General features: G+C 70.0%; 1 protein-coding gene across 13 annotated transcripts in view; it reads left to right on the top strand.

Moving 5' to 3' along the window:
• Window positions 1-22,965, top strand: part of KCNT1 (potassium sodium-activated channel subfamily T member 1) — a 51,852-nt gene that overhangs the window by 18,245 nt on the left and 10,642 nt on the right. For 5 of the 13 annotated variants that reach the window (XM_045467891.1, XM_045467887.1, XM_045467895.1 and 2 more), the window contains exons 2-21: window positions 1,591-1,632; window positions 7,637-7,716; window positions 8,183-8,282; window positions 10,406-10,462; window positions 11,244-11,292; window positions 11,363-11,422; window positions 11,534-11,608; window positions 11,676-11,759; window positions 12,047-12,141; window positions 13,198-13,423; window positions 15,037-15,201; window positions 15,347-15,483; window positions 16,464-16,527; window positions 16,636-16,744; window positions 17,220-17,328; window positions 17,702-17,851; window positions 17,980-18,215; window positions 18,368-18,602; window positions 19,479-19,584; window positions 22,678-22,850. In XM_045467891.1, coding sequence (XP_045323847.1) covers window positions 1,591-1,632; window positions 7,637-7,716; window positions 8,183-8,282; window positions 10,406-10,462; window positions 11,244-11,292; window positions 11,363-11,422; window positions 11,534-11,608; window positions 11,676-11,759; window positions 12,047-12,141; window positions 13,198-13,423; window positions 15,037-15,201; window positions 15,347-15,483; window positions 16,464-16,527; window positions 16,636-16,744; window positions 17,220-17,328; window positions 17,702-17,851; window positions 17,980-18,215; window positions 18,368-18,602; window positions 19,479-19,584; window positions 22,678-22,850 — 2,352 coding nt within the window. The remainder of the gene's footprint in view (window positions 1-1,590; window positions 1,633-7,636; window positions 7,717-8,182; window positions 8,283-10,405; window positions 10,463-11,243; window positions 11,293-11,362; window positions 11,423-11,533; window positions 11,609-11,675; window positions 11,760-12,046; window positions 12,142-13,197; window positions 13,424-15,036; window positions 15,202-15,346; window positions 15,484-16,463; window positions 16,528-16,635; window positions 16,745-17,219; window positions 17,329-17,701; window positions 17,852-17,979; window positions 18,216-18,367; window positions 18,603-19,478; window positions 19,585-22,677; window positions 22,851-22,965) is intronic. The other 8 variants (XM_045467889.1, XM_045467900.1, XM_045467894.1 and 5 more) reach the window with 3 other exon arrangements.

Below are 22,965 nucleotides of genomic sequence, written 5' to 3'. Positions count from 1 at the left end.
CCCTCTCCTTTAGGTGGCCCCCGTGGTCCTCCAGGAACCTGGCCACTCTCCTCACCCACCCTCCTTGAGCTCCACCGCCACTGCCCCCACTGCAACAGCCTGGGCCTTGCCAGGCTCCTGCCCAGCCCCCTCCTCCCCACCCCTCTCCATGCAGCTGTCGCCCCAACTCAGAGCTCGGGGCGGCACCGGGGCCAGGACAGGAAACCTGAGGTGGACAAACATGTAGAATCTGCCAGAAGCTCCCGGCAGAGCCCTGGCCTCCTTTGCTCCTTGCGGAGCCCGGCCCCTGAGCACGCCCCCTCCAGTCCCTCATCGTCCCGGACCTCCCCGCAGCCCCACTGTGCCGTCCCAGGCACGAGGAGCTGTAGACCGGGGCACTCGGAGGGGGGCCTGCCCACCCGGAGGGCCCTGCACAGGCGGCGGGCGGCCGGGTACGGATCACCCGGCCCGTGTGAGGGGCTGGCCCAGCCCTGCAGGCCAGCTCCTTCCTCCCTGCCATGGCCTCTGGAAGGCAGTGGTCTTCCCTGAACGCTCACATCCTCTTCTGGAACATGGCAGCATGGAAGGTTAAGAGAGGCTCCCTGAAGTCCTCTGTGCACCAGATGGGTACGTCATCAGCAAATAGACTTTCTGCATATACATGCAAACGCACACCCCTCCAGAGCCCCCCGGGGCCAGTCCTCAGAGCCCCAGCTGCCACCAGCACCACCCCCCTGCCGGCCTCCCCTCCAGCCCAGGCCCAAAGCTGCCACCAGCCACCACCCCCCCCCACCCCAGTCTCCCCTCCAGCCCGGACCCCAGCTGCCACCAGCCCAGGCCCAGCCATCATGGCGTCAGCTCTTGTGGCCAATCTGGGAGAATCCCAGGGCAGGCTGCCCAAAGGGGAGCAGGTGTGTGATTGCTGGCCCGGTGGAGGGGTGCACCCGGGCGCCCCCCAGGAAGCCTCAGCTCCCTGCCTCGGCCTGTCCTCTCCCTGGGAAGCCAGGGTACGGGGCTGCTGGGCTCTGTGGCCGGGCCCGTAGAAAGCAGGGGAGCAGAGAGGAGGCAGACAGACTTGACGACGAGGGGCCCTGGCTGTTGCGTCCGCCCTGTGGCCTTGTGTGGGAGCCGCCTCTCGCCACATCAGCTTCCTGGGTATAAAGCGGGGCTGATGGTGCCCTTCCCTGGAGCTGGGGTGGCGGTGCCTGGGGCGGGCTTGGCAGGAGCAGGGACAGTGAGCGCGCGCCGGATAGACTGATTCTTGCTGAGTCCTTGTGCTGAAGGCGGGTGTCTGTGGCCTTGGCCTTGTGTGCCGTCTGGCCTGGGCAGGGGTGCATGTGCTACGGGCGCTGTGCTGCTTTTTTGGGCGCCGAGGGGGCCAGGCCCAGTAAGCGCCTCACCACAGGCTGCCTCCCGTGGGCACCCCCGCCTGCCTGGGGGCTCTGCGGGTCTGGGGGTGTGCCCAGGGGTGCCCCCCCCGCCGACCCCGCCGCTTCCCTCGGACCCTGCCTGGAGCTTCCTTGAGTGTCTGTGCCCCCACCTGGTCCAGGAGCCCAAGCCCTCCGTCCATCCGTCTTCCATGTTGATGTGACCACCCGTGTCTGTCCCCAGGCTTCATGTGGAAGATTTCAGCCTGGACTCCTCTCTGTCTCAGTAAGTGCTTGCAGGGAGGGGGCCGCAGCAGGGAAAGACAAGTGGCCTCCCACCCCCAGCAGACCCCGGGAGGAGGGGGCTCAGAGTCCAGTCTGCCCTGCAGCCAGGACGGACGGGCCACGAGCCAGCCCTGGCCACCGCCGCCCCGTGCCATCGGGTGCTGCTGCTGGGGGTGGAGCTGAGGCCGGGGATGGGACAGCGGGCGGTCCTCTGGGGAGGAGCCCTGGACTAGCAAACAGGGCCATCCAGAGGCGGACACCCACAGCCCTCAGGGGTGCCCAGCGGGAACGGGGACCCCCGCCATTTGCGTGTGTGGGGACAGGCATGCAGATGACTGCTGGGACCCTCCCCCCTCAGCCTAGCCCCCAGGCACGTCCTGGCTTCCGTTAAGATCCAGGTCAAGTGGACGGTGGCTTTGAGGCTGGGGAGACCAACATCCTCCTTGGAGCGGCCACATCCTGTCCAAGCCCTGGGCGTCCAGCGTGGCCACTAAGTGGGACCCGATGTCATTAATTACCATTGTCAGCGGCAACAGCTTCCAGCTGCTGCTGACACTCGCCCCCGCCGCAGCCTGTGACCCGGGCCTGTGATTACCCCGGCAGGTGTGTGGGAGCCGGGAGGGCTGGGCCACAGTCCCGGGCCTCTGGCTCCCCAGCCCAGCCCCCTGCGCTACGGTGGTGGTGGGGCGGAGGGCCCCTCCAGCACCCGCAGGGCTCTCTGGGGCACCTCGGGCTTCCCAGGGGGAAACGGACGATTTGCGGCCACCGCAGCGTTGTCACTGGTAGAGCAGACGCTCCGTGCCCACCAAGGCCCCAAGAGGCTCTCCCAGGCCCCCGGCCCAGCCGAGGGTGCCAGGACAGGGGTTCTCTCCAACACGTGTGTAGGAGGTCCCAGGTGGGGCCGCCTCACGGGGGACATGCGGGCTGGGGTCACCTGTCCGTTGGAGAAGCCACTGGCCACCGTGCCTTTCCTCGGTCCCCCAGGCTGCTCTGCCCCTCCGGGTTCCCGACACGGGATGTCCCTGGCAGCGGGCCACCCTGGGGCAGCAGGTGGCCTGCGGGAGCTGGCCTGTGGCCCTGGGCAAGAGCTAGAGGAAAGCCTTTCAGCGCTGGTGGAGCCAGAGCCCCGCCACCCCGCGGGAGGGTCGTGGTGCCTGGAGGGATGTCCCCCACAGCGATCTTTGCCCACACGGCCACCAGCCCCCCATGGGCGAGTCTGCGAGCCTGGGGCTGGGAGTGGTGGGGACAGCGCAGCCTTCAGCCCTACCCCACCCCCCACCCCCGGTGCCTCACTACTCAGCAGACACCCCTGCCCGTCCTCTGCCCCCAAGCCCGGCCCTTTGCCCGCACACCTACAGGAAGTGCCAGTGCGTGGGGGGTGGAGCAGGCCACATGTCTGTCCTGGGCTGGGTCCCTGGGCTGGTCATAGGCTCTGCCCTTGCTCAGAATAGCCGGCCTCGGGGTTGGCAGTGAGGCCGGGGCCCTGCCCTTTCTCTCGCGCGTCAGTCTGCGGGTTCCTGTGTGGAGGGAGTGAGCCACACGGCGACACGCGGAGGGAAGCAGACAGTAGGACCCCGGCCCCATGTGAGTGCACGGCTGTCGTGGCCCGGCGGGCCGGCCTGCCGTGCTGTGTTCTTAGCGTCCGGCCACCCTCCCCGCCGCCGCCCTCCTGACTCTGCCTACGGAGCTTATTGGCACAGGCCGTCTGTGCCGGGACCACCTGCCAGGATTCCCTGGAAGGCCTGCTCCCCGGGCCTGCCTGCCCGCTGGCCTCCGGGTCAGCCTGCCGGTCAGAAGGCAGACGTGCAGCCCAGAGTCCGCCTGCCCGGCTCGCCCCAGGGCGGCCACCCTCGCCTGGCACGTCCTGTCCCGGTTTCAGGTTGGGGAGGTTGGAGCTGCTTTGCCGGCACAAGGGGGACTCTGTGGGCTCCCCTCCAGCGTGGACAAGGCCCTGGCACAGGCAGGCGGTCAGCCTGGGCCCACTCAGACACAAGCCTCGTGGGGATGGGGCAGAGGCAGCTGGGGGCTGACCCTTCCACCCCAGACATTTGAGAGGCCCCTTGCAGAGCCCCAAGCCCCCGATGCCTCCGACCCCCTGGGCCAGCCTTGGGCCTCGGCGGGCCTTATTTTCCACGCGTGTTGGGATGAGTCTGGCTGGAGCCCTCCGAGGGGCTCCAGGGCAGGGCTCGGCCAGACGGCCCTTTTGTCTGTTCGGTCTGGACCCCTGTCCTCACCAGCCTGAGAGCTGGCAACCTCCGAGGACAGAGGAGCCTGGGGTGGGGCCCAGGCGGGGCCTGTCCAGTCCCCAGCACCCACGGCCTGACCCCGGGGGTTACACCCAGGGCTTTCTGAGTCCCAGGCTCCCCTCAGGCTCTGGGCCCCGAGACCACGCCCTTGGGGCACCCTGGCTTTAGACCTTCTTCCTGGGCCCCTGGCGGCAGGGGGCCTCGGACCGAGTGAACGAAGGAGGACAGACACCGACGGGGGGGGGGGGGGGGGGAGTAGACCCTTGGGCTCCACCGTGGGGTCTGGGGCAGCTCGATGTCGAGGCCGAGCTCCGGGGCCACGGCACCGTGTGTCCTCAGGACCCCTCCCCCGGCTCGCCGGGCTTCCGGCTCAGCCCCTCCCTCACTCCCCAGAGTGGCTTCCGTGAGCTTGGTCACGCACCCCACGCAGGGCCTCGAGCCACGGCTGGACCGGGGTCCCACCCTGCCCCCTGCCCGTGGAGGGCATCAGCCAGGTGGATTTGTGGCCCGGGGGCCCGTCCTTTCTGGGTGATCTGGAAGGAGACCACGGGCACCAGCTGAGCTGATGGGTGCCAGGCCCCGGGCCACGCACTGGGGCGACCTCTCACTTAATCCTCCTTCGGGCGCAGGCACTTAGCAGACTTGAGAGGTTGAGGGTCAGATGCAGAGGGACAGGCTAACTCTCCCCAGAGCCAAAGCCCCCCCCATCTGCCACCCTCCAGACACCTGTGGTGGACCTTTCCTGTCACCGCCCGCACCCCCAGGTGAGGAGGCCGGGGCTCGGACGGGTGCAGGGGCCACGGAGCAGCCGGGCAGGGGAGGCACAGGGCTTCTGTCTGTCTGGCCAGACCCGTCCGTGACCCCGGGGCCCACCTGCTTCTTCCCGTGAGCTTGCTGAGCCGAGAGTGTCCTTCAACCGGGCCCAGGCTGTGCTGCGAACCTCGGGGCCGCGGGGGTCCGGAAGCCCTCCAAGGTTTCCTCCTGCGTCGGCCCAGCGCCCCGTGGGGGTCTAATTACGCTTGTCGCCTCGACCGCGCTTCAGGCTAAATGGACAGCTTGTAACCTGCTGTCTGTGGTGGTGTCAGAAGTGGGCAGCCGCGGCTCGTGAAAAATTAAGAGTGAGAGAGGCTTCACGAGGCTCGATTCACGCGGCCACGTCCGCCAGCCCACGGCTTCTCCTTCACCAGCCCTCTCCCTCCGCGGGCCCCCCGCCGCTGACCGCCTTGGGGGGGCTGTCCCCATGGGTGTCTGCAGCTGACCCCGGGGGACAAGGGCTGGCCGAGAAGTGACCGGGGTTCCGTTTCTGGGCAGCTGGGAAGGGGCCGGGTGACCCGGAAGCAAAAGTGTCCAGGCCCGACCGGTCCCAGGTCAGCAGGCCTGACCCCTCGGGCCTGGGCAGGGGCGTCCGGTAGGCATCGGGCTGCTCTACGTGCGGCCAGGGGCCGTTGGCAAGCGGGGGCAGGGGCGAGGTTGGGTCAGGCCGGGGGTCCCCGGGGAAGGAGCTGGGGGTCGCTCTCTTTCGCCAACAGAGAGCACAGGAAGGAGCCAGGGACTCCGGCTTCCGGCTTCGTCTCACCTGCTGGCGTCTAGCTGTCCAGCGAGGATAGGCAGGGGACCCGGGGGGGAGCGGAGCGGGGCTCTCAGCCGCATAGAGCGTGAGGTCCAACGTGGGGAGAGGGAGCGCCTCCGGCTCCGGCTTGGTCTGGGGAGGGTACCCCAAAGGGCAACGTCGGAGGGCAGCCGGGGGCTCAGAGCAGGGCTGGGGTTTAGAGGTCACCTCGCGCAAGCGGGCCAGGCGGGTGTCGAGGGGGGCCCGTGAACAGCCCTAGGGCGTCCCGCATTCAGAGTTGAGATGGGGGCAGCTGAGGAGTCTGGGGGGGGGGGTCGACCAGAGGGGGGTAGGGACAAGGAGGCCGCATGGTCGGTGCCCTGGGAGGCTCAGGAGGAAGGAGCAGGGCGGGGCCTCGCTGGCCAGATAAGGGCCCCGTCAGGGAAGCAGCCTGAGCGGGTGGCCCGGGTGGGGTGGGGAGACCCCTCTGTGGAGGCTTTGCTTTGATGGGGCCGGAGGGTGTCGGGGAGGGCTGTTCCCGGGCTGGGTGCTCTTCCCTCGGGCTCACTGACTTGCGTCCATCTGCCCCCCTGAGCTGACCTCACCGGGCCCGGGCCCGGGCCCGGGCCCAGCCAGACTTGTTGGACCAACTCCCCAAAGAGGCCCTCAGGAGCCCCCGACACAGCTCCAGGCGGCGCCTACAGAGAAGGGTGGGATTCGGGGCTTGAGGAGTAAGCCGGGAAGGCAGGGAGAGGGCTCCGAGGAGAGAGAGGAAAGGGGTCTGCGCTGGGGTGCAGTGGGGTACAGGGGTGTGCTGGGGGAGTGGGGGGGTGCCATGCGGTACAGGGAGTGTGGGGGTCTGCTGGGGGTACAGTGGGGTGCCGTGGGGCACCGAGGCTGTGCTGGGATGTGCTGGGGTGCCGTGGGCACACTGGCTGTGGTCTGTGGGAGGCCCGTCCTGCCTCTCTGGCTCCGGGGGTCCAGGCTGTGGCCGTGTGACCCCTCCCTGCACCAGAACCCGAGGGAGGGGAAGAGCCCACGGCGCCCAGGCCTCCTCTGGGAGCCGTGGCCAGTGGAGCCCACTGTGGCCCAGGCGGAGGTCCCCCGCCTGGAGCAGGTCAGGAAGGTGCCGGCGCCCCGGCCGAGGGCCCGCCGAGGCATCGCCCTGTCACACCGTCCTGTGCCCACGGCAGGCTGCGGGGAGGAGGGCTGTCTCGCGCAGCTTGGAGACGGCGCAGCCAGCCCCAGGCAGAGCGCCCCATTCAGCCGTCGGGGGCAGAGCGGTGCTCGTTTCTGCCCCCAGGGGAGCCCAGCCAGGCGGAGGCCATTCACAGCCCGCCCGCAGGCCGGAGCCCCCTGCCCCGGGGCACGATGGCCGGGAGGTGGGACCCCCAGGACCACACTCCGCCTGTCCTACTGCCGTCAACGCCAGGGTTTCCGTCCTAGGGGGACACCGGGCCCCCACCGGGCCAGCGCGCAGGGCACAGCGGCCACCGCGGGCCTGGGTCCAAGGCTGGGGCGGTGCTGGGCGGTGGCCCGTTGCCCCAGACCCCGTGTTACCCCCAGGGACCCGACGGCCCTTCCCGACTCCGCCTCCTTCCCTGACACGCCGGGTGTGCCGTGGCCGGTCCCTGGGAGGCTGGGAGCCCGGGCAGGACTCAGGGTGCCTGGGGATTGGCCAGGGGCACAGGTGAGCCTGAGGGAAGGAGAGCAGCCTGGGCTGGAGGGGCCACGGCGGGCCTGACGGCCGGTGCCTACGCGCCCGACCCTCTTGCAGGCTGCAGCGGGCCTCAGGGGACAGCCCCGGGGCCAGCAGGCAGAGCAGCCGACCATCGGCTTCCACTCCTACTTAGGGGACACTGGTGTTTGAGCCCTGTGCCGAGGGCCATCAGGGTTTGTTTAACGCCGGTAGCGGGCTGCCGGTGACAGTCAAGGCTGAGGGCCCGTGGCTGTCCGCCTCTGGTGCCCAGAAGGTAGCAGCCGACTGGCCCCAGCTGTGCCCCGTGGCTTTGGAAGGGCTGGCAGGCGGGTCTGCCGGGACCACGCGGGCCGGCCGGACACCGGGGCGCCCTCCCGGTCCCGCTGTCCCCGCGGGTCTCTCTTGGCCCCCGCGGTGTGGGGGAAGCCGGTCCCACCCTGGGCTTCAGGCTTGTCTCCCTGCTCGAGTCCCCACTGGCCAGAGCCCCCATGCCCCTCTCCCCTGCCGCCAGGGTCCAGGTGGAGTTCTACGTCAACGAGAACACCTTCAAGGAGCGGCTCAAGCTGTTTTTCATCAAAAACCAGAGATCCAGTGAGTGGGGGCCTGCGGGAGGAGCGGGGGCACAGGCGGGTGGGCGCGGGGCACGGGGGGGGGGGGGAGGCCCCTCGGCTTCAGGCCACCTACCCCCAGTGGCCATCCAGGGCACCGGCACAGCCTCCTCCCAGGCGGGCCCAGCCCTCCTACCTGCACCCTGGAGGGTCCTCTGGCCACCTGCCACCCTTTGCCGCTCCCCCGCCTTCCCGGCAGGAGCTTGGCTCCCTGGGACCCCATCTGGGGTGCAGGATGGGGCACGGGCCCTGGTCCATCAGTGTGCCCCCCAGGCCCCCACCCTTCTGTCCCAAGGAGCGCGTGGCGTGGGGAGCGGTCTGCACCCCATCTGGAAGGCAGGACGGGGTGGAGGGTCTCCCCCCGCAGTGCGGAGCACCCCTCGATCCTTGGGGGCGGCCCAGGGTGTCCCGGGTGCCCGGGAGCCCTGACCTGCATCCCCCGCCCGCAGGCCTGAGGATCCGGCTTTTCAACTTCTCCCTGAAGCTGCTCACCTGCCTCCTATACATCGTCCGCGTCCTGCTGGATGACCCGGCCCTGGGGATCGGATGGTGGGCGACTGCGGGGCTGGGGGCGGCTTGCCGGGACAGAGGCCGGTGGGGTCAGTGGGGGGGGGGGGGGTGTGCCCAGCCCCCGGGGACTCCTTCCTTCCCAGTGTCCGCCCCCGCAGAGCGGGCCCTGGATGCCACTCAGGGTCCCGCTGACCGACAGGCTTGGCTCGGGGAGAAAGGTGCCCAGGCCGCGCACTGCGGCTGTGCGTGTCCAGCGGGGCGGGAGCGGCATTCTGCTGCCTTCGGTGGGGGAGGGGCAGGGTGCAAGCCGGGCAGGGCCACCCGCACCTCCTGGGTCCCCTCGCTGGCACAGAGCTCGCGCTGCCCGCCTCCTCCGGGTCTGACTTGACCGCGGTAGAGTCGGTCCCTCTTGCTGCCTGGCCTTCCTGCCACCGGTCCTGCCGGTCGCCCGTGCGGGAAGCACACTCTTTTCCCCTGGAGGCCGTTGCAGTCTCTTCTCCGTGCCCATGTCCGGCAGCCTCTGCGACGCCTTGGCACGACCCCTTCCCTCCCATGCTGGAGACCACGCTTCTCCCCTCCGCTGTCTGTCTCTGGGCTTCCGGTGCCCGGCTGTGTGGTTCTGGACAGTCCCGTCTGCCCCGTCTCTCCTCTCGTGCCCCCTCTGGGTGACTTCCTTAGCGCTGCGTCCGGCCCTGGCTCAGTCCTTCTGCATCACGCTTTGATTTCGGAGACTTCCTTCTGGCTTTCCGCCTCTCCGGAGGTGATGTCTCTAACCCTGCCTTTCTTCCGTGTTTCTCTTGGGCTCAGTCTCTGCTTCTCCCGAGCTCACACTGGGTGGGTTTCTTCAAACATCCAGCAACTTGGGCTCTGCTCACACTAAGAGTGGGGCACTCAGAGGCTGAAGCCCCATCAGTCAGGACAGGCAAAGCCTGGTCGCCACTGTCACCTGGGACAGGCTCAGTCCTCAGAGCGGATCCGTCCCGCCTCTTCCCTGAGGGCGAAGTGTGGCCACTTGACTCCTGGGGCCGAGGTGGGAAGAAAGCTGGGGCCGGAGGACAGTGCAATCTGAGGAGCAGCGGGGGGGAGGGGGTCCCCAAGCCAGACACCCTTTGACCCTCCCTTGGGGCCCCTCGTGTCTTCATCCCAGGTGGGGCTGTGCAGACCCAGCTGTGGTGGTTTGAGAAGGAAGACTGGGGGTCCTAACTGACTCTCAAACCGCTTTCGTCCCACCTTCTCTTTCCAGAGGCTCCTGGGACATCTGGTTGCACATCCCTACAGGGACCAGGTCTAGGAGTCATTGCCGGTCCCTAGCACGTGGATGGGCGGGTGGGAGGGCGAGTGGCCGGATGAGACTAGGGAGTGGCTGGGTAGAACGGATGGGCAGGTCGGTGGCTGGATGAGTTACGAATGGGGGGCTGGTGGCTGGGTGGGTAACAGGTTGATGGTTGGAGGACGGTGGGAGGTGGATGGGAGGACAGCCGGCCACTTCTGTGGGCAGCGAGTTTGCAATAATAGCCCCAGTAAGGCTCGGGGAAGTGGGTCAGTTGGAAGAAGAGTGGGAGGAGCTGCCTGTCACCATGGGGCCCCGTGAGAGTGGGATCCTCTCGGTCCGTGACCCTGGCATTACAGCCGGGGCAGAACGAACAGGTCTGTCCCTACCGCCTTCCCAGAGGCTGGGCATCCGGCGGGCTGAGAGAGGCTCGCTCCTGGGGTGACTTGGGTGCACCTGGGAGTCGGCACCTCAGGGTGGGAGCCCAGCCGTCTCTCTCCCTGGCTCGAGAGCATCGTCCAGCCTCGTCTGCGGCGGCTCCGGCCTCCGGGAGGCACCGATTGCCCCGGGGTCCGCTCTGACCCCGCACGGCCCTCCCCGGCAACCTGCCGTCAGACGGGGCAGGATCCCCAGCTCTTTCCCCGGCTCTGCCTTTCCCATCCCAGAGTGCTGTGCTCTCCCGCCCAGCCTGTCTGCCCCTCCCCGCCTGGGACCCTGCCCGGGCGGTGTGCAGGGTGGGGGCAGGCCGTAGGAGCGCAGACGCCTGTCTGAGAGGCGGGGAGTTGGCCCTGGGTGGGGGAGTGGGTGCCCGCCCACCGGGCTCCTGAGCCCACGGCAGCCGTGGGCGGGGTCTCTTCCGGGGCCGGGCTGGGCCAGCTCTGTCTCTCCACAGCTGGGGCTGCCCGAAGCAGAACTACACCTTCAATGCCTCGTCCTCCGAGATCAATTGGTGAGTTCCCGGTCCAGCCCCTCCGGCCGGATGCCCGGCTTTGGCCCGCGCAGCGGGCAGCGCTAGGCAGTCCCCCAGGCAGTCCCCGCAGAGCACCTGAAGCAGCGGACCCTTTCAGAATTACAGGTGTCGCCCCAAGTGGCCCGACTCGGCGTCCCTCCAACTCCTGGCTCAGCCCTCAGACCGAGGGTGGGGAGGGGCCCGCAGGGAGGGCCCTCCAGTGGGTCACCGCTCCTGTCCGCACTTGCACCAAGGAGAGCGGTGCCCCCGTCAAGCGGTGCAAGTGACCCCGGGATGACCGTGACGCCTGGCCCAGCATTTAGGACGCGTCCCCAGGGGCCCCGCCACCTCCTGCCTCACTCGGCTTGTCTGTGCAGACGGCCCCGGTCCTTCCGTTACCCGAAGGAGCACCGGCGTTTGAACAGACCCTGCCCCCGCCCCCATTTGCTTCACCTCCCGGGAGCCCCCCACCCCCGGCTGGACTGGGGAGGAAGGGAGGCCCCGCGGCTCATCGCACTTGCCCAGGGAGCCTGTCCAGGGCGGGGGGGGGGCCTCCCGAGCCTGCAGCCCTGCCCCACGTCCCGCAGCTTTGGGCCTGGCCTCACCCTGACCTCCCAAGAGGCCTCCTTTCCTGGGGGACCTCTCCCTCCCTTCGTGTCCTTGTCCCCTCGAGGGGGAAGGCAGGTGCCCTCCCCCCGCCTGAGGAACAGCTCGGGTCAGGGGAGGCCTGGGGGTGGGGCTGGGGGACACCAGCCCGAGGCTCACCTCCCTCCCTCCCCAGGGCGCCCATCCTCTGGGTGGAAAGAAAGATGACTCTGTGGGCGATTCAGGTGAGTGGGGGGCATGGCTCCGGGTGGGCCCTGCTCTCCCCCCGTCCCACTCAGACTGCGCCCCTCCTAGGTCATCGTGGCCATAATAAGCTTCCTGGAGACGATGCTCCTCATTTACCTCAGCTACAAAGTGAGTCCCCCCCCCCCCCGCCTGGCCTGACCCTCCCCTCTGACCCCCCAGCCCGTTCCCTGACCTCCTGGCTCGCCTTTCTCCCCCCTCCCCGCCCCCCACGGCCCCCAGGGCAACATCTGGGAGCAGATCTTCCGCGTCTCGTTCGTCCTGGAGATGATCAACACGCTGCCCTTCATCGTCACGGTGGGTGAGCGGCCGGCCGAGGAGGGGGACGCCCCGGCCCCGGCCCCCTAACCCGGCTCCTTCACAGATATTCTGGGCGCCCCTGCGGAACCTGTTCATCCCCGTGTTTCTGAACTGTTGGCTGGCCAAGCACGCTCTGGAGAACATGATCGTGAGCTCCCGTCCCGGGGGGCCGTGTCCCCCCCCCCACCCCCCCCGGGAAGTCCCGGCCGGAGGGAGGAGGGGTGAATGTGCGCGTGGGGCCAGAGACCCGGCCCGCGTGACCCGGGACCCTGGACGGACCCTCCGCCCACGTCCCTTTCCGGGACTGTCCGAGGGGAGCCTGACGCGGAGGCGGGAGGGGGCGCGGGGCCGGGGGATGGGACCCGCTCACCCGCCTGCACCCACGCTGCCTGCCGGAAGGGCCAGGCGCCGCCCCTGACAGCCCTTGTCCCGCAGAACGACTTCCACCGCGCCATCCTGCGGACCCAGTCGGCCATGTTCAACCAGGTCCTCATCCTGTTCTGCACCTTGCTGTGTTTGGTCTTCACGGGGTGAGTGTGCCCCCAGGAGCCCCGCCGCCCTCTCCCCCTCGGGCCGTAGCTCAGGAGGGCCCCGCGGTGGCAGGGGGCCCAAGGACGGCGGGGGGGGGGGGGCGGGGGGGGGAGACGGCCCGGAGCCCACAGCCCCGGGCTGCGGCGGGCCCGGGTCCCGCTCCTCTGGGACCCAGGGAGACCTAGGTCTGGCTTCCGGGTCCGCACCTCGGAAGGCTGAGCACCGGCCCGAGCCCCGTGGGGACCCTTTGGCACGAGGTCCAGCTGAGAACGAGGTCTGGGAACGGCCAGGGTGAAGAGTGGGGGGGAGGGGGTGTCCCCTTTCGGGCCCGGCTCCCGCCGCGGGTCCTGGGGTACCGGCCCTGCCCGCTGCTGGTGAAGGCGGCCACCACGTCCCGTTGCCCCGGCAGGGATGTGGGGCGGGCACCAAGGCCCGGGAAGGAGCGAGGAGCAGCCACGTGCTTCCTGCCTCCCCTCCCGCACGCCTGCCCACACCACACAGACCGCAGCAGAGGGGGACGGGCAGCCACAGGGTCCAAAGCTCAGCCTGTTTCCTCCCGGCAGCCAGTGTGTCCTCCCATCCCCCTGGGGGAGAGTCTCGAGCACCTCTCTGTGGCACCCCACGCTGTGTGCCATGGGCCCCCCAGGCCCTGCCGTCAGCAGCTTCCGGTGTGGCGAGGACTTGGGGTCACAGGTGCGGGAAGCGGGGCCGTCGGGCTCTGTGCCCCGTAGGGGGCTGTCCGGCCTCCTGCCCGACCCCCTGGGTGAGGATGAGGCTCCAGGCGGGGCGCAGGCCCACCCCACTGACCCCCAGGCCCACACTCCACCAGTGTGGGTCCGCATCCACTCAGGGCATGTTGCCCAGGGGCCTCGAAACAGCCACCGGTTGGAAAGGGAATATCCAGGGGGAGACCCGAGGGGCTGGGCCGTGCCCACTCTGGCAGACCAGGATGGGAAGTCCCCGGAGCCATCGCCCGCCCCAGGTGTCCCAGGCCCCTCCCACAGCCCAGGGCAGGGAGCACAGGGCCCCCCTTCGCCCCCCCCCCCCCGCCCCAGGTGTCCCAGGCCCCTCCCACAGCCCAGCGATGCCCGGACTTCCAGGACCTGTGGCATCCAGCATCTGGAGCGCGCAGGGGACAACCTGTCCCTCCTCACGGCTTTCTACTTCTGCATCGTCACCTTCTCCACCGTGGGCTACGGTGACGTGACGCCCAAGATCTGGCCGTCCCAGCTGCTGGTGGTCATCATGATCTGTGTGGCCCTCGTGGTGCTCCCGCTGCAGGTGAGCCCCCAGCCCGCACATAGGCCGCTTCTGCCCAGCCCGGAAGTGGGCAAAGCCCGAGGCCCGAGACCCGAGGCCTCACGGCAGGGCGAGGAGCCAGGGGTGGCGTTCTCGACGGGGAACCACAGGCCGCTGGTGCCGTGCCTGCCCCCTCGGCCGCTCCTCCGGGGCCGGGGACAGATGCTCAGGACCCCGGATGCCCCCTGGTTATTCGGGAAGAGACGGAGCGCCCGTTCCCTCCCCGAGTGCTTCCCTTTAAGCCCGCTCACTAGTTAGCACCGTGGGAGAAGCGTGGAGATGGCCGCACGCCCGCTAAGCCTCCCTCCCAGGAGGCAGCAGCGGGGTCCCTGACGGTGCCACAGACTGGGCCTTGGAACGACAGAAATGTGCTCTCTCCCGGTCCGGAGCCTGAGTCCGAGGTGTCCGCGGGGCCAGCCCATCCTGGAGGCCCCGAGGGCGGCCCCCTGCACCCTCCCAGCTTCCGGGGCTGCTGGCCCTGGGCCCCCCTGGCTTTTGGCTGCGTCCCTCCCGTCTCTGCCCCGTCTTCACGTGCCTTCTCCCCGTGGGTCCCTCCGTGTCCTCTTTTGAGGACACCGGACAGTGGACGAGGGCCCACCCTGATCCCGTCTGACCTTGTTTCAACTAAGCACATCTGCAAAGACCGTTTCCAAATAAGGTCCCAGTGGGAGGTTCCGAGTGGACAGAGTCTCAGGGACACAACGGGATCGGCTGCGGTGAGGCCATGTAGCCCTCGCCTCAGCTGGGGGGGCACGTCGCCGGGCCTCCTTACAGATGCCCAGGCCCGGAGCCCGTAGCACAGCCGTGGTTGGTGAGGCTGCAGCCGAGTGCCTGTGTCGGAGCCCCCGTCCTGCACAGGGGGGCCCCCCCACCCCGGGCCCGGCACCTCCAGCTGCGGGGCCAGGCCTGTGCTTCGGGGTCACGGGGCCCGGTCGCCGCAACCTAGCAGGTGTTCCCTAAATGCGGTGAGCTGCTGGCACGTGGCCCGGCACAGGCGAGCCCCAGACGGGGTCCTCGGCTCCGTTAAATACACGAATGGCCTCGATGCGGGGGTGGAAACGGCCGGAGACCCTCAGGGTCTGGCCATCCCCTGCACCTGAGTCAGGCTGCAGGGGGGGCCCCGGCGGCTCCGCGGGGGTCCCGTCACCCTGACGCTTTTATCTGTCCTTTTCCTAATTTAAAAGGACTCCCGACACTCCAGGCAAACGTCCGGGAAGCGTGGGCTGGGCGGGCGGCATCCCCAGACCTGCGCTCGGCCCTGACACGGGCTCATAACCGCTCGTACTGAAGGTGCCCTTTCCACGTGCCCAGTTCCGGCTCCGGCTGCCACTTCCCCGGGGCGCCCTCGCGTTTCTCTCAAAGGGATCTCGTCGTCAGCTCCGTGTCCGGAGTGCGGACTTCGGCACCGGATCGCAGTCGCTCGGCCTCCTGGGCCGGGAGCCGGGGTGTCCGTTTTGCCCCCGCGTGGCCCCCCCACGTGGCCTGTGGTGTTGGGGGCCGGGGGAGGTCCACGTGTGGGCTCCCACGGGGGACACCGGGGCCCCCGCAGCCCCCTGAGCCCCAGGCCCCCCGCTGTCCCCCGCTGTCCCCCGCAGTTCGAGGAGCTAGTGTACCTGTGGATGGAGCGGCAGAAGTCGGGGGGCAACTACAGCCGCCACCGGGCCCAGACGGAGAAGCACGTGATTCTGTGCGTCAGCTCCCTCAAGATCGACCTGCTCATGGACTTCCTGAACGAGTTCTACGCGCACCCCCGGCTCCAGGTGAGGCCCCCCGGGTGCCGTGCGCCTCGGCTCCCCCGTCGGCCCCCGCGTCACACAGGCCGGCACGGGCGGGTCGGGGGGGGGGGGGGTGCCGAGCGGCGGCAGAGGTGAGCCCGCACGGGGACTGACGCGGCCCGGCCTGCAGGACTATTACGTGGTCATCCTGTGCCCGACCGAGATGGACATCCAGGTCCGCAGGGTCCTGCAGATCCCCCTGTGGTCCCAGCGGGTCATCTACCTCCAGGGCTCCGCGCTCAAGGACCAGGACCTCATGCGAGCCAAGTGAGCGCCGGCGGGGGGTGAGGGTGTGGCGCTGAGGGTGGGAGGGCACGGATGCCGCCGCCGTGGGGCTGTCAGTCTGGGTGGGGCGTCAGGGCGGGCAGCGGCCCCGGCTCCCTGCCCGCCACTCACCCGGCCAGACAGGCCCCTTGCTGACCTCACCTCGGGCACCTGGCCACACCCACCTCACCTGTCAGTCTTCCCCCCTGGGGATGCTCTCAGGTTCCAGCGTGGCTCCCCGTGGAGCTGGGGTGGGAAGACGGGCTGGGGGCCAGTTTTCTTTGAAAGACCAGCTGACAGAGTGAGTTGAGACGACGTCCTTACATGGAACTTTCTAGAATGTGCCAGTGCACACCCCAGGAGACCCCCCCCCCCCACCGCCACCACATTGTCATTCCAGAAGCCTCTCCTCCTCCTTTGTGATGGAATGTGGGTGGTAGCCCGAGGGGAAGCAGGAGTGCCCACCTCCTGAGCCCTGGGCCCCACTATCTCACCTATAAAATTTCCGAAAGGAATCCAGCATGGAGGCGGCAGTGGCCAGGGGCCCAGCCTGTGACCCAGGACCCAGCTGCAGGCCAAGGGGCTGGGAGAGGCACGGGCCTGGCAGAGACAGATGATAAGCCGGGGTGGGTGGGGTGCAGGGTGGAGGGGGGGCGAGGGTGCAGGCCTCCCCACCCTGGGGGGAGCGAGCTGCAGCCAGAGGCTCTCCAGGTGAGAGAGGGACCAGAACAGGTCAGCCGGGTGCCCAGACCGTGGGAGGGTCAGGCCAGCAGGTGGGCACATCTTCACCACCGACTGCCCCAGCCCCGCCCTGGCTTAGTGGGGTCACCGAGGCTGGTCAGTGCCCCGACACCGGCTCAGAAGCACAGAGTGAGGTGGGGTCTCGACGGGGCCCCCCCCTTCCAGCTTCTGCCCTGAGCCCCCGACGTCCGAGATGGGAGCGTGGACGGGTCCAGGCAGCGCTCAGACCCGGTGCTTTGCAGGATGGACAACGGGGAGGCCTGTTTCATCCTCAGTAGCCGCAACGAGGTGGATCGCACGGCAGCGGTGAGTGCTGCGGACGCCCCCCCCCCCCCCCCCCCCGGCCAGAGACCCTCCCCTCCTCCCGCCAGTCAGCACTGACCCCGCCCCCGCACCCCCCCCCCCCCGCCCCAGGACCACCAGACCATCCTGCGCGCCTGGGCCGTGAAGGACTTCGCACCCAACTGCCCCCTCTACGTCCAGATCCTCAAGCCCGAGAACAAGTTTCACGTCAAATTTGCAGGTACGTTGGGGGCCGCGGGTGTGCACCCAGCTGAGTGTGCACCTTGAGGGCCGGGCCGTAAGTGGGGGCTGGAGCGTGCGGAGGCGTGGCAGGAGGCCCAGCTGAGTGTCCTCGCCCCGGCGTGGGGGGCGGTGGAGCCCATGTAAGTCTAGCCGTTTGAGGGGACAGTCCTGCGCCCGGGGCCCCGGGATCAGCGTGGGCAGGAGCCCAGGGCTGGGGCATCTGATAAGCATCTCTGGGGCGTGCTCCAGCCAGGGGTGCCGGGGGGGGGGGGCAGGTGGGCGGGCCCCCGAGCTGGGCTCCGGAGCACAGGTGAGCGGGTGCCACCAGCCCCCGAGTTCTCACCATGCTGGGAGTCGAGCACGGAGGTGCTGGGGCAGATGAGGTCGGGAAGCTGGAGCTCCAGGGAGGGCGGTGGGGCGCCTGCTGTGGGCCCAGCGGGGCCTGGGCGGTGACCCGGCCCCTCCTGCCGCAGACCACGTGGTGTGTGAGGAAGAGTGTAAGTACGCCATGCTGGCCCTCAACTGCATCTGTCCGGCCACGTCCACGCTCATCACCCTGCTGGTGCACACGTCCCGCGGCCAGTGAGTGCTGGGGAAGGGGAGACACAGGAGGGGCGCCCAGGGAGGGTCAGAGCAGCCAAGGCGGGGGGGGGGTGGGGGGGGGCCGGAGTGGGGAGCCACCAGGAGGCTGCTGGGAGTTGCAGGCAGGGACCAGGGTGGGGGTGCCCAGAGAGCCCTGGGTCGAGGGCACGGTGACAAAGGGCAGGTGGGGCCCGGTTTGGGGGAGAAAGTACATTTGGTTCCCCACTGCTGGGCCGGGGAGCATCGGGGGCCGGGGGAGGCCGCCCGGGGACAGAGACCAGGCTGGGGGCCCCCGGGGCGGGTCCTCCCGGGAGGCTCGGCCATGCAGGGAGGGGTCAGGGGTCAAAGCGGTGACTCCGGCTGCCCGCCCCAGGGAAGGCCAGGAGTCCCCCGAGCAGTGGCAGCGGATGTACGGACGGTGCTCGGGCAACGAGGTGTACCACGTGCGCATGGGGGAGAGCAAGTTCTTCCGGGAGTACGAGGGCAAGAGCTTCACCTACGCCGCCTTCCACGCGCACAAGAAGTATGGCCGGGCGGGCGGGCGGGGGGCCCTGGGCCGGGGACCGTCCCCCCCCCCACCCCGGCCTCTCCTCTCTGAGGCCGCTGGGGGCGCGGGCGCTGCCCCCTCCAGCCGCCCGCGCCCCCGCCCAGGTACGGCGTGTGCCTCATCGGGCTGAAGCGCGAGGACAAGAGCATCCTGCTCAACCCGGGGCCCCGGCACACCCTGGCCGCCTCCGACACCTGCTTCTACATCAACATCACCAAGGAGGAGAACTCGGCCTTCATCTTCAAGCAGGAGGAGAAGCAGAAGAAGAAGGGCTTCTCGGGGCAGGGCCTGTACGAAGGGTCCGGCCGCCTGCCCGTGCACAGCATCGTCGCCTCCATGGGTGAGGCCCGGGGCAGGCTCGCTCGCGGGGCCCGACCCGACTCCGCGCCCGGGGCCCCTGGGAGCCTCTGTCCGCCTCTGACCCGGGGACCGGCCGCCCCCAGGAGGGCCTGGGGAGGGGCCCGCCGGCCAAGCTCAGCCGCTCCGTTCCAGGGACCGTGGCCATGGACCTCCAGAACACGGAGTGCCGGCCGGCGCCGGGCGACGGGGGCGGCGGGGGCGGCAAGCTGACGCTGCCCGCGGAGAACGGCTCGGGCAGCCGGCGGCCCAGCATCGCGCCTGTCCTGGAGCTGGCCGACAGCTCGGCCCTGCTGCCCTGCGACCTGCTGAGTGACCCATCTGAGGACGAGATGACGCCATCGGAGGACGAGGGGCTGTCCGTGGCGGAGTGAGTGCCGTGCACAGCCGCTCTCGCCGGGAGGGGGAGGGGAATGGGCGTGGCCTGTGGAAGTCGCGCGTAGGGGGTCCCTGGTGCGGGCCAGGCGAGGCCTGGACGCCCCTGGCCCTTCCTGAGCCCTCCGCCTGCCCTGGGTTGGGGCCCAGGTCTTCCCACTGCCCCAGCGTGTCCTCGGGGCTCCTCAGCCATTTGGCTTCGGGGCGGCGCTGACTGTTGCCACCGCCGGGGGCCCCCCCCCCCCACTCCGGCTCTGGCCCTCAGAGGGAGCAGACGCGCCCTGGGGAGGGACCGGCTCTGAGATCCGGGGGAGTGCCCAGGGCCGCTGGACACCGTGGGGCAGGGGTGGGGCTGGCCTCTGAGGCCCTCCCTCCCCGGCACTGCTGGGGGCTGGCCGTGGCCGGGTGGCTGCCCCCGGGGGGTGTGAGCCGGGCGCTGCTGGGGAGACTGGCCCGGCGCTGCGCAGCCAGCGGAGAGGGGCCGGGGGCCGGCGTCTGCCCGCTCGCTCGCTAGGGTGCTGGGGGCTTCGGGGAGGGAGGACCGGCCATCAGAGCCCCTCAGGGCTTTACCCGTGGTTTCTGGGCCTGGTGTAACTCCTACTTGCGTCCATGTGCGTGCTGCGTGGCTCCTGGCCTCGGACCCCCAGGGAAAGGACCGTGCCCTGTCACAGCTATGCTCCCACACGCAGGCCAGGGGCACGGACAGGTCCGCGGGGTTTGGCGCCTCCGTGTGGCCGCCTGGGACGAGGCCCTGCCATGCGCTGGGCCCCGGGCGGAGGGCTGGGAGGTCCCGTGGGGGGCGGGCTCAGGACCACCTCTTGCGGGTGGCCGGTGGCCGGGGTCCGTGCTGAGGGCTCCTGTCCTCCCCCAGGTACGTGAAGGGCTACCCCCCCAACTCGCCCTACATCGGCAGCTCGCCCACCCTGTGCCACCTTCTGCCTGTGAAGGCCCCTTTCTGCTGCCTGCGGCTGGACAAGGTGGGTCACCTCCCGCCACACTGTGTGACGTAGTCACAAACCTACGGAAAAACTGCCAAACCAAGAGGGCACTCCTGGCCCTTTGCCCAGACTCCCCGGGTCTCGCCCTCGGTAAACGTGCTTCCGCTTTGGAGGAGTGATTTTCCCCACCACCTGAGGGCAGGTGGAGCCCCCTCCCCTCACCCCTGCGTGTCCCCGAGGGCAGGTGGAGCCCCCTCCCCACACCCCTGCGTGTCCCCGAGGGCAGGTGGAACCCCCTCCCCACACCTGTGTGTCCCCTAGGGCGGGTGGAGCCCCATCGCCACACCCCTGCGTGTCCCCGAGGGCAGGTGGAACCCCCTCCCCACACCTGTGTGTCCCCGAGGGCAGGTGGAGCCCCCTCCCCACACCCCTGCGTGTCCCCGAGGGCAGGTGGAGCCCCCTCCCCACATCTGTGTGTCCCCAAGGGCGGGTGGAGCCCCATCGCCACACCTCTGTGTCCCCAAGGGGGTGGAGCCCCCTCCCCACACCCCTGCATGTCCCCGAGGGTGGGTGGAGCCCCCTCCCCACATCCCTGCGTGTCCCCGAGGGCAGGTGGAACCCCCTCCCCACACCTGTGTGTCCCCAAGGGCGGGTGGAGCCCCATCGCCACACCCCTGTGTCCCCAAGGGGGTGGAGCCCCCTCCCCTCACCCGTGTGTCCCCGAGGGCGGGTGGAGCCCCCTCCCCTCACCCCTGCGTGTCCCCGAGGGCGGGTGGAGACCCCTCCCCACACCTGTGTGTCCCCAAGGGTGGGTGGAGCCCCCTCCCCTCACCCCTGAGTGTCCCCGAGGGTGGGTGGAGCCCCCTCCCCACACCCCTGCATGTCCCCGAGGGCGGGTGGAGCCCCCTCCCCTCACCCCTGAGTGCCCCGAGGGCGGGTGGAGCCCCTCCCCTCACCCCTGCATGTCCCCGAGGGCGGGTGGAGCCCCCTCCCCTCACCCCTGCATGTCCCCGAGGGCAGGTGGAGCCCCCTCCCCTCACCCCTGAGTGTCCCCGAGGTCGGGTGGAACCCCCTCCCCACACCTGTGTGTCCCCAAGGGCGGGGGAAACCCCTCGCCACACCCCTGCGTGTCCCCGAGGGGGTGGAGCCCCATCGCCACACCCCTGTGTCCCCAAGGGGGTGGAGTCCCCTCCCCTCACCCGTGTGTCCCCAAGGGTGGGTGGAGCCCCCTCCTCTCACCCCTGAGTGTCCCCGAGGGCGGGTGGAGCCCCCTCCCCTCACCCCTGAGTGTCCCCGAGGGTGGGTGGAGCCCCCTCCCCACACCCCTGCGTGTCCCCGAGGGCGGGTGGAACCCCTTCCCCACACCTGTGTGTCCCCAAGGGCGGGGGAACCCCCTCGCCACACCCCTGCGTGTCCCCGAGGGGGTGGAGCCTCCTCCCCACACCCCTGCATGTCCCCGAGGGCGGGTGGAGCCCCCTCCCCTCACCCCTGCGTGTCCCCAAGGGCAGGTGGAGACCCCTCCCCACACCACTGCGTGTCCCCGAGGGCAGGTGGAGCCCCCTCCCCACACCCCTGCATGTCCGCGAGGGTGGGTGGAACCCCCTCCCCACACCTGTGTGTCCCCAAGGGCGGGGGAAACCCCTCGCCACACCCCTGCGTGTCCCCGAGGGGGTGGAGCCCCCTCCCCACACCCCTGCGTGTCCCCGAGGGCAGGTGGAACCCCCTCCCCACACCTGTGTGTCCCCAAGGGCGGGTGGAGCCCCATCGCCACACCCCTGTGTCCCCAAGGGGGTGGAGCCCCCTCCCCACACCCCTGCGTGTCCCCAAGGGGGTGGAGCCCCCTCCCCTCACCCCTGCGTGTCCCCGAGGGCAGGTGGAGACCCCTCCCCACACCACTGTGTGTCCCCGAGGGCAGGTGGAACCCCCTCCCCCCACCTGTGTATCCCCAAGGGTGGGTGGAGCCCCCTTGCCACACCCCTGCGTGTCCCCGAGGGCAGGTGGAGACCCCTCCCCTCACCCCTGCGTGTCCCCGAGGGCGGGTGGAGCCCCCTCCCCTCACCCCTGAGTGCCCCGAGGGCGGGTGGAGCCCCCTCCCCACACCCCTGCATGTCCCCGAGGGCGGGTGGAGCCCCCTCCCCACACCACTGCGTGTCCCCGAGGGCAGGTGGAGACCCCTCCCCACACCACTGCGTGTCCCCGAGGGCAGGTGGAGACCCCTCCCCACACCACTGCGTGTCCCCGAGGGCAGGTGGAGACCCCTCCCCTCACCCCTGCGTGTCCCCTGAGGGCGGGTGGAGCCCCCTCCCCACATCCCTGCGTGTCCCCGAGGGCGGGTGGAACCCCCTCCCCCTACCTGTGTATTCCCAAGGGTGGGTGGAGCCCCCTCGCCACACCCCTGCGTGTCCCCGAGGGCAGGTGGAGACCCCTCCCCACACCCCTGCATGTCCCCGAGGGTGGGTGGAGCCCCCTCCCCTCACCCCAGCATGTCCCCTGAGGGCAGGGGGATCCCTCACATAATCTCGGTTCCCTCTCGCTACAGTACACACACCCTTGTACACACATATGCGCGCGCACGCGCACTACCCGTATGTACACGCTCACACACTTACGTGCACACAGCCCAGATCTCGTTTCTGCTAAGGGCCGGATCCCCACAACACCTCCCTCCCTTCCCTGACGTGACCGCCCCCCTCCCTGGCTCCAGCTCGCGCTCTGCCGCGGGGACAGTCTCACGGCAGCCGGGAGGGGCAGACGGGCCGTGACAGGATGAGGCCGGTGGCTGTCGGCCATCCGGTGAGGGGTCCCCGGGGGAGCCCGGCGTCGCCGCAGCGGCCCCTGTGTGCAGACGCGGGGTCAAGGGGTGGCGGAGCTGAGGGGGCTCCCACACTTGCCGCCAACCGCAGGCCCCGTGGTCTGCTCACCCATGGCGGGGGGGGGGGGGGCAGCCGAAGAGAAGCCCCCAGGCCGCGGTCCTCCATCCTGAGGACCCTCCCCGTGTCCCCGCAGCTGGCCCTCTGGTTCCAGGTGAACCGGTGCTCGCGGGCACGGTGACCGGGGGGCCGGCGGCTCTATCTGCGGGGCTAACGCTGGGCCCGCCCCCCTCCCCCCCCACGCCCCCCCCCCCCCCGGCAGGGCTGCAAACACAACAGCTACGAGGACGCCAAGGCCTACGGCTTCAAGAACAAGCTGATCATCGTCTCTGCGGAGACGGCGGGCAACGGGCTGTACAACTTCATCGTGCCGCTGCGCGCCTACTACCGGTCGCGCAAGGAGCTCAATCCCATCGTGCTGCTGCTGGACAACAAGTGGGGCCCGGCCCGCTCCCGCCCCCCCCCCCCCACGCGCACCTGTGCTCCCCACCCGCGGATGCCCCGCTCCTCCCCTGCCCTGTCCCCAGGCCCTCCGGTCCTTGGTAGCACC

Source organism: Leopardus geoffroyi, chromosome D4 (genome assembly GCF_018350155.1).
Source record: "Leopardus geoffroyi isolate Oge1 chromosome D4, O.geoffroyi_Oge1_pat1.0, whole genome shotgun sequence".
NCBI classification, from domain to species: Eukaryota; Metazoa; Chordata; class Mammalia; order Carnivora; family Felidae; genus Leopardus; species Leopardus geoffroyi.
The sequence above is the reverse complement of the archived record's forward strand: the minus strand, read 5'-3'. Positions and strand labels throughout refer to the sequence as shown.